Here is a 14,053-nt window from a genome sequence, read left to right as displayed (position 1 = left end):
TATAAAAGATGCAGGTTCATGCCACGAACGCGAACACAAAGAACTTGTCGGCTAATGATCATTCTTTTTTTTTTTGGTTAAACTGGATGCATTTTATATAAGCAAACTAAACTACTCGTTAGGGGTTACAAACGGATTGTTTGTGGGTGGATATATCAAATCCACCACTACCTAACCATCGTTAAAAATATTACAGTCCATAATTTGTCTTTGGAAAGCAGTTCCTGCAATGTCTGCCCAAAAGACATGCGTGACAAACACCGGAGGAACTGCTGTTACAAAAATATTTTCAAAAAAGTTCTTGTTAGTGCCCTCCTTTGCCAATAGGTCAGCAACTCTCTGTTGGTCTCCTTGTAGCTGTGCTTCACCACCACGTCGCCTAGTCTTTGGACGATTGACCTGCATTCATGAATAAGTGAGTCAAGAATGGGGTTCCTATTGATTAGCATTTTAATTACCTCAGTTGAATCAGTGTTTATTTCCAACGGTGTTAACTGTCTTTCTTCTGCAATTTGCAGCCCTTTCAGAATGGCTAGCAATTTTGCCCGAGTATTAGTGGTGTGCTGGATTGATCCCATCTAGCCCAGTACCCAGTTTTCACTTGCATTTCTGAAGACTCCTCCTAGTCCTCCCCTTCCAGGATTTGTTGTTACGGCTCCATCAGTGTTGAGCTTGTAAGTGTTGGTTTTTGGTGGCTCCTATTTGACCCAGATATTATTTTTTAATTTTGGGTGCTTTATTCAATATATTGGTTACAAACTCAGTTGCCTTATCTATAGAACTTTTGGTGTCCACCCTTTCCTTTCTGTTATTGAATAGATTGTTGTTTTTTGTAAGCCAGATTTTCCAGAAGCAGAATGGCAGGAGCTCTTCCCAGGTGATGATGTTGTTGTAGTGTTCTTTCTTAAGGGATGCCCGTGTATTTGGCCAATCCCTGGTTGTGAATGATGGTATAGGAGTAGTGTTGTTGTTTGTGCTTTGTGAGAGGATTGTTTGCCAGAAAAGTTTGAAGTTTGTGCATTTAAAAAGGATGTGTGCTGATGTCTCAGCTAATGATCATTCTGAATCTGAGTGGGAAATTCTCTAGATATAATGCTACTATTAATAGATGGCTATAGTGTTTCTTTTGCCAATCAATAGATGGCTTTGTACAGAAAACCAAGATAAAGAGGAAGCAGAAGATGTTGTTATTAAGAGTACTTTACCTCGACACAATTCTACCTGCAGAAAGTACTACGTTTGGCGTTCGTAGTGAACTAAGCAATTTAACTTCAGGAATTATAATTTGAAGCGCGATTACATATCACATAACCGTTAAACAATAAAAGTTTATTTGCAAGACACGTCATGAATCATTTATTAGTTAGGAGCGATAAAAATTTTATTGATTTGTTGTAAATAATTAAATAGCCCGTTATTGATAAAATTCTATTTGGAAGACATGACTCGACTGAAGTATCTCTACATCGTCCACATCTAAATATACAATAAATTGATCAAATAATTTATTGATTTTCTGGACATGGAAAATCAGTGCAAGTATTATTACCTGACAATTTAGATGATAGAAATCTCCACCTTTTCTAATTTTCTATTTGCCTAATGATGTTATATGCAAGGCTCTATATTTACGTTGTACATTTTGGTGAAAGCAATAGTTTCAAGATTCCTGGCGGAAGAAAAATAAGAAAAGAGAAAGGAGAAAAAAAGGAAAAGAATGTAACTAAATTCCTTGATCGAACGCACAAATAATGGATTTAGGAGCTTTTTAAGGTGAATTGTATATATTTTGTAAACAAAACCTGTTTATGCCGGGTAATTAGCTAAACATGAACATTAAGGGTAATAAAGTTTCAAATAATGTATAGGAGTGAAAAAAAACCCTTGTTTTTCTGATCTACGGCTCCACGGGAGTGGCCAAACTATATATAAATAGAATTTAGGTGGCATTTTTGGCAAAACTTGAATCGAACGTCACAGTTTTTTTCGAGTGCCTCCAACAAGTAACAAAAAGCACGAAACATGACAATTAAAAGTAGAAGAAAAACTTAATTGGAATGGAATTGAAAAGATTATCAACCTCTGCATCAAAGAGTAGTTTGTCAACTTAGGGTAATAACTTATTTGCACTGGTTATTTATATTAAAATTAGTAGATTCATAACACATGTATTGTCACATACACTTTTCTCACTTAATCATGGTTAATTCCATGTATTTCCACATCAGTGAATCACTCAACCATACTTGATATGATTTGGCGTAAACATTTTGTGGGGCAAAGTTTTCCCGTCAACTTAGTCCAATCAAACGTCATTACGCACCACTTGGTAGTGATTAAGAGAGTCTTTCTAAAATCCTTTATTTTAGACCAAAATAAATCTTTCTGTCTCTCCTTTCCGTTGAAGTCAAGGTGGCACTGAACAATAATCATTAACATTGCTCAGTTTCAAGAACATTTCCTTAAACGCGAATTTGTCTTTCTTAACGTTATTACTTATTACTTTGGCTTCTAAACCGAAACTTTATGAAACTTACTCATAATTAATGATAGGTATTGAACCAAAAAATTATACTCGTGATGTTGACATCATGACAGAGAACTATAAAACAACCAATCAACCATGACATTATTCAGTTTTAAATATATTTCCTCAAACACGAATTTGTGCACTTCTCATTCCTGATGTTATTACTTGGACTTCCAAAACGAAACAATGCAAAACTTTACTCAACGTCTATGGTAGGTATTCAACCAAAAAGTGTAGTCGTCATAATGACCAATGATCAATTTATGTATGACTAGGCTAATGTCGATTTGACGGTTGAAAATTTAATTTATTCCTACGTAGATTGATCAATTTTTATCATTTCGACACTTAGTTATCTGATTACAATTGGTCAAAATTAATCGTAAAAGATCACCGTTATTTCAAATCAAACTGCAAATCAAAGTTTTAGAGATGATATTCGAACTTATGAATAGTTCATGAACCTCCCAATGCCGTTTCCTTCTTTTTCCCTGTAAACAGCAGCACCAGCGAGAACCACTGCCCTATAAACCAATACTTTATTATTTACTCTCTCTTCACCTAGTTTTAAGCCAAAAATATAATATAACTATGAATAATAAAAAGGAAAAAGAAATCGGTGCCTCTTGCTTAATCCAAAAAGGAAAAGGAAAAAAAAACAAAAGAACAAAATCAGAATAAGTCATAAATTGGAAAAGAATTAACCTTCCATTTACGAATGAATGGATGCAATAGAACTGCCGGTAGTTATCCCAACTATACAGCGCGTAACCACATAATCAGAAGAACAGAGGCAAGCAAGGAATCTAAGAAGCTCGGCAAGAGGGAGCATACAACTCCTCTATAACTTACCAATTTTTCTCAGTTTTTCTTGAGCTTCCTGTCCTTTCTTTTTAGAGTATCGAGTAAGCTCGGATCACCTCAACAATGGGTGCCCGGCACAATGGACACTTCCCTCCACCTCGGACCAATTCATTTGCACATGTGGAGCAAGTGCACATGTGCCCACATCTGCCAAAATACAAAGAAAGCATTAACTATCAAAAGATCTTGAACACATCATTGTTATATCGCTCAATAAGACTCATTCCTTGCACTTTTTAAAATAGTTGCTGCAAGGTACATGAAACTGCATAACAAAACTTTTACCTGTACAACAAGGCATCAATGTGATTATCACAACAAATACAGCAAGTACCCTTTTTCACGTGGCCCCATTTAGATCCATCAGCTGAAGTCTCAGCAACTCCTGTGATAAATTTGCAGGGAAAAACCCAATCAGAAGAAATTAACTGATGTTGAAGAGAAACAGATAAATGGATTAGAGGAGGTACGACAATCATAAGAGCTTCAATGTTTTATTGTATGCCGTAGATGAGAGACAGACCTTGTCCGCCAGCTGATCTATTCAAAGCAGCTGAAACTTCCTGTCTGACAGAACGTTGCAACTCCAGTTGCATATCCATGCAGGCCTCCAACATCTTTTGCATGTGATTCATACCTTGCTGTAGTCTTCCCATGTCCGCTCTAAGATCATTCATCGCCTCCCACTCCTGCTCCAGAACAGAATGCGCTCAGTTCCGGATAAAGCAGCATAAATATACTGAAATCATTCTTTTATGGAACATATAAAGACCGTGGGAAAATTTGATAAGATGAAACCACTATAGATACAGGAATGAACAGAATATTTAGATGCTTTTCTTACCAGCATGTAAAGAGTGTAAGATTCTAAGTTGTGAAAGGATGGTAGGAAGGGAAGCATAGCCTTAAGGTACCACTATCAACTGGAAAAATTATCAGGACATCTAACACTAGATTCTAGGAAGGGATGGTAAGCTTACAAGTTCAGAACGATGCACAGTGTGACGTGGCCAACCAGACTGGTGCACATCCTGATGCCAAAGTGGTTGTGGAGGAGGTACAGGAGGAGATGGTCGCACAAGTGAAGGCCTGCTAATTCCTTCCGGTTGAGCAGCATTTCTCTCATCATTCTGTAGGTCCTGATCTCTTTCGGGTGAACTTGGAATAGGCAAGTTCCTATGCATATCCCACTCAATTGGAGTGCGGCCTTGCCTTTCTACATATGACTGAATTAAATGATCTAAACTTTCACGGAAGCCACTGCGAAGAAGATTGGAAACACTCCTCCTACCAGACAAAGAATCTCAACAAATAAAGAACAAGAAGACCTCATAAGCACAGATGGGAAAACAGAATGACACATGCATTTTACCTGCTAAGAAGCTCCCTGAGTTCCATACTATACACATTATCATCATCGGGCGGATGGAATCTACTAACTCTCCTATAAGGGACAGAACGCCGCATTCTAGGAGGATCAGAAGGCCCTTCTGACCTATTCTCCACAGCTTCTCGTGACCCATCCTCATGCCAAACCTCATGATTTTCTGGTAAACGAAGTTCATCTCCGTTCACTTCACCTGTTGTTTCAGGGGGCCAAGCAATTGGTTGATTTTGTGGCCAATTCCCACTTGTACTCTCCATAATTCCACGAGTCCGTTCATTAGAAGTTTCACCGCGGTGATTTCCTCCCTCAGCTTCAACAACAGGTTCCACTCGACGCCTTCCTTGGTTAGGAGATGCTAGCTGATTTGTAGCCTGACCAGCTGTAGTGGAATCAACATTCTCTCTGTGATCAGACAACTGATGAGCACTCCGCTCCTGTTCCCTAGACTGCAGCTGCTCAAGACTTTCGTTTTGTACATCCTGTGAAGGATTTGTACGAGTCTGGTTATTTCTCAAACCACCATTGCCACTGTTAGATGAAGATTCAGAATTGCTGCTAACTTGACCACGTACAATGTTTTCTAATCTGGAGCGGAATCCTTCCCTGGTTGAGATAAAAGAACAAGAAATCATGCATCAACACAGTAAAAGTGATCATTTTGCAAAAATAGCTATAAATGCAGATTCTTTCACAAAAGTACAGAAAGCTGAGAATTGGGAAATGTAAAATCACTTCGGTAGCCATCTCATGCAAGAGATAAGATGAAGCACGAAACACAAAGCAGAAAACCTTTTCAAAGATTAAAGCTCCATAATAAAGCAGAAAATGAAAATGTGGATTCTTTGTCAAGTGCTTCTAGAAATTCCAAAAAGGAGAATTCCCACTAAGCGGGCCATTTTTAAGATATGCATAATCAAATAATTACTAAACAATATTACAAGCATCATATAAGAAAGAATAAATACATTGTGCCATGCAAACTAAGATCTATAAAACATTACTATCAAACTAAAGGTGGTTTCGTCGAAGCTACTTTATCCTCTAGTTCATTTTATTTTCACAAAAGGTCCGCATTCAATTACCTCAACTCCCTTTTAGCCACAGTTAACATGCGTAATTTGAGATCAATCCGCCTGAGTTCTTAATGAGTGAAAGACCGCAATAATCTCTTTGATAGCTTATACAGTACTACAACATATAAATAAAAAAGGAAGAACACGATACATTCGGAAATCTCAGATATCATAACAAAAAGATCTCCTATTGAAGTGGTTCTGGAGATTTAATCTTAAAGAAGGTTCTCTCTGGAAGATGGTGGTAACCAAGAAGTATGGGATGGACAATAATTGTTGTACTCAAACAAACAAGTCTGACTTATGGAGTAAGTGTATGGAAGTACATTAGAAGTCAGGGGGATGACTTCAGGTGCAATAACTTGGTGAGAAATGTTAGTAAAACTCTCTCCTGGGATGATGCATGGCTAGGGCATTCACCTTTAAAAGGACAATTTTCCAGAATTATACAGCATGGTGGTGGACAATCAACAAAGTGTGGCACAATGTAGACGTAATACTGGTTCGGATTTCCACTTTAGGAGAAAGTACAATGACTGGTAATTGGAAAAGGTTTCTCGCCTTATTCAGCTACTTGGTATCTTTACAGTTCAGGAAGAGGACACAGATAAGCTATTATGGATTCCACAGAACAATGGTATGTTCATTCTGTTATCTTCTTCAAGCTTGGGGCAGTCTCAACTCTCATGGCCATGGAAACAGATTTGGAGGACCAGGGCTCCATACACGGTGTCTTGTTATTTGTTGACCTTAGTGAATGAGGGAGTGCTAACTCAACAGAATTTACAAAGTAGAGGGATGACTCTATGTAGCAGATGCCTGCTGTATGAAAGGAGCGAAGAGGAAACTAATCACTAGATTTTTGCACTGTATCTTTGCTACTTAGATCTGGAATCTGTTCTTCAATATTTTCCGGATCAGCTAGGTTATGCCAAGAACTATTGAGTAACTGCTATAATGCTGGACTTGCAAGGACGTTGGGAAGGGGAAGCGGAAGATTTGGGAGACCATTCCTGCTTGTCTGGTGGGTGATTTGGAGGTAGAGGAACCAAAGATGTTTCTTGAAAACAAATATGACAACATTTATATTCTGTAATACAGATGTATTCCCTTTTTGGGTTTTTGGTGTAGGCTAGAAGATGTTAATACAGTTGATAGGACGAAAGAGTTTCTCAGCTTCCTACAGTAATTGGAAGAGAACTGAATAGTGTATAATTTTGGCACAATCTTTGTGCTTCATGTATATAACCTTATGATTCTCAAAAAGAAGAATATAATATAAAAGGGGGTTCCTTCATAAATCTTCACTTTTAAGAAAATCCCACATTATTAAGCATGGTGCATTTTTTCCTTTCTGTTTGTTGTGTGTGTGTGTGGGGGGGGGGGGGAGGGGTTAAGATTTGTCCACTAAGATAGATACACGAAACAGATACTGAACTGAAATCACTCTATAGCCTCACATGCACAATTTGTACTTAAAAGTGTCAATTATAGACAGAAGAGAAAGAGAACTCAAGAAAATATATGGCCAACAGAAAAGGAGAAAAGAACTGAAATGTGCAGAGAGACCAATTCACAAGCAGCTTTTAGGGGAAAACAACCAAAGTAATCCTTAGAAACAAATAACGACCTTACTTGAACACATCTATAGGCTTGTACTGCAGTATCTTTGAGTTCTAAGTGATCTTAGACACAATAGTTCAATGACATTAGTCAAGCAATAAAATTTAATAGCCAAATAACCCAACTTGAATTCAGATGAGTATAGTAAGATCACCTAATGTGTCCCCAAATACACCACATGAGGTGTTTAGCCAAAACAGATAAGTATTTTTGAGCAGCAGCAGAAGCAGTTTTCTGCTTTAGGAAAGAAGCTGCAAATTCTAGCTTTTTTTAAAAAGTCGAAGAAAATTATTTTTTTTTTCAAGACAAAATATCCTTACCATGAATTTATATTTTCCAAATTATCCCTCATTAATTTAACTTTTTTTTTTCCTTTTTTTTTTCCTATCATCCCTTCCTTCTCTCTTCTCTTTTTTAATTCGGCATATTTTTATTCTCCTTCTACTATCCTCTTTGGAATAGACTTTCCACTACAAATAAATCTCTTTCTTTTTTATTTTGTTGTTTCTTCTTTTCTTCGTCTTCTATTCCTCTTTGAAATAATTTACAAGGCTAATCACTAGATTCAAACACTCGCTTCACAAGATATGAATTATTTTTTCTTTTGTAGTATACCAATATCATATGATCTCTAGTTTGTAGCTTTATTCCTATTTCTTTTTGGCATGCATACATATATTATAATTGAAAAAATGCAATACTACCTAATAGATAGTGTTTTTTACATTTATTTAAATAAAAATAAAAAATGAATTAAATTCTTTTACAATAAATATTTTAAAAAGTTCTCTTTTAATTTATACTAATTGTAAAATTAACATTGATACCGTCCTTTTTTGTAATTTGATACTCAAAAGTACTTTTTGAAAGAAAACACAATTTTCTTATCAAATATTGCAAAAAGCGCTTCTTAAATAAATTGGTGATGAACATATAGAGGCCATGTTTTCTACAACAATGGAGGCTTGTTGGTTGGGCTCATGAAGGTGCCAATGGATTTAGAGAATTGGGCCATGAATTTAAAATGCTTACACTAATTAGCCTTAGTCCAATTGAGGCCCAAGAATTTCAAGAAATTGAAGAAGTCTAAGAATCCATTCAAGATTAGGATTTCTTTTCCTTAAAGATTGGGATTTCTTATTTCTTGTTTCCTAGGAATTTAATTTTTGTTTTAGTAGGGTTATATTTGTAGTTCTAGTCAAACTAGGATTGTTAGTTGGTATCCCATTCCTACTAGAATTCTTTTTCCTATTTTAGTTAGGATAGGTTTTCTTAGCCTTATTCTTATTCTAGTCTAATTAGGATTAGTTTTCCTTAACCTTACCAAGTTTACTCATTGTAAGGCCTATTTAAAGGGCTTAATATGTTGAAAATAAACATACATTGGTGATTAGTTTTTCTAAGCTATTGCTTCAAAAACGTGATTTATTTTATATTTCATTGTTCTTCCTTTATTCAACTCTTCTTGCAATCTTGCGGGATTGGGGAACGTGTGGGTGAGGTTTCTTTCCATCTTACATTCTTCTAACGTGAGTTTGAAGAACGCTTTCGCTTGTTTTGTGAAAAACTTTAGCGGGGTGCTTTTGTTTTTCTCTCTTCTTTGTACTTGAGAGGTGCAAAACCTTGAAAGTACATCAATTGGTCAAACACAAACTGCTACTCTCAAAAAATACTTTTTCGAAAAGTACTTTTTTTCAAAAGTGCTTCTTCTAAAAGTGCTTTTGAAAAAAAATAGTTTGTGTTTGGCCAATTCATTTAAGAAGTACTTTTTGCAACATTTGGTAAACAAATTGTGTTTGGCCAACCTTTCTAAAAAGTGCTTTTGAGTATCAAATTACCAAAAGGATAGTACTAAGGTCTTATAATTATTTTAAAGAGAAAAATAAACTTAAATATTATCGTAAGAGACTTTTATTATTTTTTATTTTATTTAATTAAAATAAAAAACATAACGTAAACATACATATTAAAGATTTAAATCAATATTTATATCAAAGCATATAATATTATCATGTATAATTACTTATTGTCATCATTCAATATGAATTAGAAGTCTATTCCACAAAGTACTATATATTGATAATCCACTATGAGATAATAAGCAAAGTTACTCACACATGCTAATATTTCTCAACAATTTCATCTCTAGCTCTATCACACAACGCCTCCATATTAGTAGAGACTTGCTTGCATTTCTAAAGGAATACCAAAAGGCCCATCTCCTTCCTCAATCTCTGTAGTAATGTCTTCATTAGCAAATAGTTGAATTCCTTATCGTTACAAGAATGTTGTCGGATGAATGAAATTATGTATAGCCATGGTAGTTGTAGCAAGATGATTTTGAGTGTCAAACTTGAAAGATGGCATTGAGCGTAAAACAGAAATGATTTAAATATATAAAGTTATTGTTTTTGTAAAAAAAAATAGAAGTATGTTTAAATTCAAATTCAAAAAGAGTAACTAATTATTAACAACACATAATGCATAATTTAATTTTCTTAAAATTTAAATTCAAAGAAAAAACTAATTATTACCTAACCTAACTAACTTTGTCCTAAATTGCTAAGTGACCTATTGTGAGAGTGTCACTTGGCTTAATGTGGATGCTTTTTCTTCTTCGTTTAATAATATATAGATTATGCGATGCAATTGTAAATTTATTACCTATTTGTAGGTAATTTTACAAATTAGATTTGCTAACTGTTTTTAAAGATTCGGGAATTAATAGACTATAACAAAAGAAATTATAAATGATTATTTGTAGGAAGAGAATTGAAAATCCAAAGAAGGATGTAGATAGTTTACTTTAGTGTGAAAAAAAGAAGAGGATAATTTGGAAAGTTACAAGACATTACACACAGAAAAAAAAATCAAAAACAAGAATGTAGATATATATATATATATATATATAATTTTAAAAGAATGGTAGAAACTAGAAACAAAAAAAAGGCTTAAATTAGTAAGGGATAATTTGAAAAATATAAATTTATGGTGAGGATAGTTTTGTCTTGAATAAATTAATTTTCTGCTTCTGCAAGCTAGAATTTTCTGCTTCTTCCCAAAAGTAGAAAAACTGGTTATGTACTTCTCTATCTTGGCCAAACAACTTAAATTTTTTAAAAAGTACTTTTTTGAGGCAAAAGGTACTTTTGACCTCCCAGAAGCTTGGCCAAACAGGCTCTTACCTTGGCTATCAACAAACTGGATGACAGCACAAAAACCTAGTTGGTAATGCTGGAACCTAAATATAAGTTACAATGATATGATCATACTTGAGGGTGCTATCCATCATTTTAAAAACACATGAATCATTCTGACAGCTGCAGAAGTTAATTGGACCAGATGATATGCCCTACAGCAAAACTGAAAGAGTATGCAGCACGGGAAAAGACATTTGATAACTTATTACATAGGACAAGCTTCAACAAGTAATAAATTTCAATTATTGAGACAAATCCTGCAGCAAAACACAACTAAACCAGGCCATGTACCTGAGCCCAGAGACAGTGTGGCGTTGCCTAAGCTGAACTAATTCGCTTGCTGCCATTGAAGGTGGTCTCTCTTCCTCAGCAGGCACTTCATTTCTCAAGAACCTTCCTCTGAGTAGTGACTGTAAAAAGGTATAAAATGAGATACCTAAGCAAGTAAGCAACAACTCTAGAAAAAATTAGCTGACAGTCGGGTCAAAGACACCTCCAAGTACAGCCGGCAACACTCAAACAGGCTAGTTGTATCTACCTCTAATAGGAACAACGTAAAACCAACCACAGTTCAAGACAGTGAATATCTCTGTAATTTCAATTCTCAACTTCAAAATGTCAAACTTCACAATTAACGAAGGACAAACAACATAATGTGCAAATGGACAATTAAATCATGATTTCTGTCGAGGATTCCGTAAGTAAAATAGAAGATGAAAACTGGATGAAGAATAAAAGGGATAAAGATTAGAAACTAACCTGAATCCTACTGCGATGGGCAAAATCAGAAACTGCACGATGCTCTAAAAGACCCTGAAGCTCCCCCTGTCTTTCCCTTTCAATCCTCACAAGCAAATCAAGTAAAGCTTGCCTTCCACGCAGCCTCAGCATGTCTCTTCTTACATGCTCTGGCTGGCCTTCCTCATGGTCAACAGCGGACCCATCACGAACACGATCAACTTGAGCACTAAGCCCACTGGATTGTTCTTCCCTTCTGCCACCACGAGCTCCTCTTTGTTGACTAGTCATTTGGACCCACTCCCTCACAATTCTTACCCTTTCACGCTCTGTCTCCCCCAGCCATTCGCCTCTTGGGCCACCGTTCCTCTGGGAGACATTAGATGAATGGTCACTGACCCCGCTCTCCATCCATCCACGAACGATTTGCCTCACCCTCTCCCTCTCAACTTCCCCTAGGTCAGGAGACTGTTCACGGCTGGAGTTTTCATGCTCGCTGTTCTCAATCTGTGGTCCGATCACATCAGGAGACCAAGTACCATATTCATTCTCACTCTCATTAGCATCCACCAAACTACCATTGTTCTCACTCTCCCGGCTTTCTGAAATACTAGTACTAGAAATATTGGTACTAGAATCCACACTCCTCTGTTGTGTCAGTCTTTCCCTCACCCTATCTCGGGCACGATTCAGTATATGCTCATCCTCCAACTCCCGCCACATTTGCAAGATGGTCGAAGCTCTACTGCTCCTCTCAGCATCACCCTGATGCCTTGAACTAGGAGATCGTGATTCTATCAAGAACGAAGAATCAAGCGTCGACACAGTATGCAAACCAGAAAGTGCCATCAACTCAGACTCACTACTCCTCCTCTCGATAGTAGTGATCATATCTTCTGCCTGTCTAGCAGCCCACCTACTCAAAATCCGTGAATGCCTCCTCCTAGCAGCAGAAGACTCAGCCAGGTCATCACCACCTTCAATTCCCGAACTCCTCCTTCTCCTTCTGACAAGACGATCATTGCTCTCATCGTCCTCGTCTTCAGTGTTGCGTGCTGAACTACAAGCAGCAAACGACATACACTCATCCAAGTGCCCGCGCATTATTAACTCCTCCCATCCCCTCTCAAATTCAGAGCTGGCATCATCCCCCGTGCTCTCGGGCTTCTGTTGCAGTTGTTGCTGAACATCAGTCATCCTTCAAACCCCACTACCCCCAACCTAAGACTCTTAACACATCATACAACAATGAAATTACCCTAATTAAAACCCACCTAAATGCAGAACACACCATTTTCCCCCACCAAAATCATACAAATTCCTCCCGAGTAACTCCATCTACTAAACTCTAAACCTAATTTCACATCAAATTTCATTAACTCCATAGATGGCCAATGCCACGTTTGATAAATACCACAATCACCTGATCAGATTAACACAGGTCAGACAAGTTATAAAAAGTTCCAAATTTTATCACTGCAATGAAAATATATGCACGCAAAAGAAGAATTAAACATAATTCTATAATGAGATTGAATAAATTGAACTGGAAAGTGAAACAGTAGAGTGCAGAAGTAGCAAATGATTGCGAGGTCAAAAAGGGAAACGTACCAGTGAAGGTTGTTGCTTATGGCTGAAGAGTGTAAGAATCAAATAACACGCTGATTGTAAGTCCACCATAGAAATGTTTATATAATGTATTGTATAGAGGGAGAAAGAGAAGATGAAAGAGAAGAGAAATGGTAAAAACAAAAGATGATCTGGGAAATTACGATATTGTTGAAAGATCGGGTGCTTTTGTGGAGTATTTTATTTTAGAAAAGAAAGACCAAATGAGAGGAGCGGCGATATTATTATGAAGCTGACATGTCATCATTTATTTTATTTTTTGTTGGCACTGTTCGCTTTTTCGATTTTTAGTCACACGCTCCAACTTTTTTAAATGGAAAGACTAATCCCTAATCAGAGCAGTCAGCATGCAACTTTACTGGTTAACTCCTACAAGAGAAGATTGAAATAGAATTACCACCAAATTACTTTATTATTTTAATGTTATCCAACATTACCGACTGATTATTTTGCATATTTCGCCAAACTTTTTGAATTTGCTTATTTTGAAAACCTCTTTTTGTCATTTGGAGTTTTAGAAAAAATACTTGTAAGTTTGTGTTCAGTCAAATCATGTAAGAAGTACTTTTATTAGTATTTTTCAAAAAAATAATTTTAAGTGTCTAATCACATTCAACTGCACCTCTAATTGAATAACCTTTTCTTTTGAAAGATTTTACTTAGTTTTTGTCAGTTTCAGTTTAGTTAAAATTTTAAAATTTAATCACAAAATAGACGGATAGAAAGTTTATGAGACTTTTGTCATAAATGTGATGTCAATAATGCATGAGGTTATTTTTCGTTCATAAGATGGGAATAATTTGGTAAATGCATATCTTTTATAAGGTGTGTTTTTACCAGGAAAAAAACTGAAAAACAAACTTTTGCCCGAAGAATAATTATTTTTTGGCTTTTCCGCATTGCAGGTATTCAACTATTGTTACTATTCAAAAGTATTTATTTTTTCTCTAAAGCATGGCAAACAACATAAGTTTTCCAAATAAGCACTTTCATAAGTAAGTAAATAAAT

The 14,053-nt window shown here is 36.1% G+C and overlaps 1 protein-coding gene across 4 annotated transcripts; it reads right to left on the bottom strand.

Annotated features, from left to right (window-relative positions):
* Positions 1 to 316: 316 nt before the first annotated feature.
* LOC104214673 (uncharacterized) lies at positions 317 to 13,210 on the bottom strand. 4 transcript variants are annotated; one of them, XM_070170796.1, is made up of 9 exons: positions 13,027 to 13,210; positions 11,437 to 12,838; positions 10,969 to 11,087; positions 4,767 to 5,384; positions 4,375 to 4,681; positions 3,918 to 4,083; positions 3,680 to 3,779; positions 3,383 to 3,541; positions 317 to 399 (listed from the first exon to the last, which is right to left on the bottom strand). In XM_070170796.1, exons 2-8 carry the CDS (start codon positions 12,610 to 12,612, stop codon positions 3,424 to 3,426), a joined length of 2,604 nt encoding a protein of 867 aa, XP_070026897.1. In that variant the 5' UTR covers positions 12,613 to 12,838; positions 13,027 to 13,210; the 3' UTR covers positions 317 to 399; positions 3,383 to 3,423. The 4 variants fall into 4 exon arrangements, with proteins under 4 accessions (XP_070026897.1, XP_009762684.1, XP_009762685.1 ...); XM_009764382.2 differs by lacking the exon at positions 317 to 399 and adding an exon at positions 2,983 to 3,054; XM_009764383.2 differs by lacking the exon at positions 317 to 399 and adding an exon at positions 2,983 to 3,049.
* Between the last annotated feature and the right edge of the window lie 843 nt (positions 13,211 to 14,053).

Source organism: Nicotiana sylvestris, chromosome 3 (assembly GCF_000393655.2).
Source record: "Nicotiana sylvestris chromosome 3, ASM39365v2, whole genome shotgun sequence".
NCBI classification, from domain to species: Eukaryota; Viridiplantae; Streptophyta; class Magnoliopsida; order Solanales; family Solanaceae; genus Nicotiana; species Nicotiana sylvestris.
Note: the sequence above shows the minus strand (reverse complement) of the source record. Positions and strands in the feature narration are given on the sequence as shown.

Excerpts from the sequence above, each read along its gene's own strand:
- LOC104214673 (XM_070170796.1), bottom strand. The coding sequence starts at position 12,612 with ATGACTGATGTTCAGCAACAACTGCAACAGAAGCCCGAGAGCACGGGG. Across the intron at positions 11,088-11,436 it reads CCCATCGCAGTAGGATTCAG|TCACTACTCAGAGGAAGGTT; the intron begins GTTAGTTTCTAA and ends ACCTTTTTACAG. Across the intron at positions 3,780-3,917 it reads TAGATCAGCTGGCGGACAAG|GAGTTGCTGAGACTTCAGCT; the intron begins GTCTGTCTCTCA and ends AATTTATCACAG.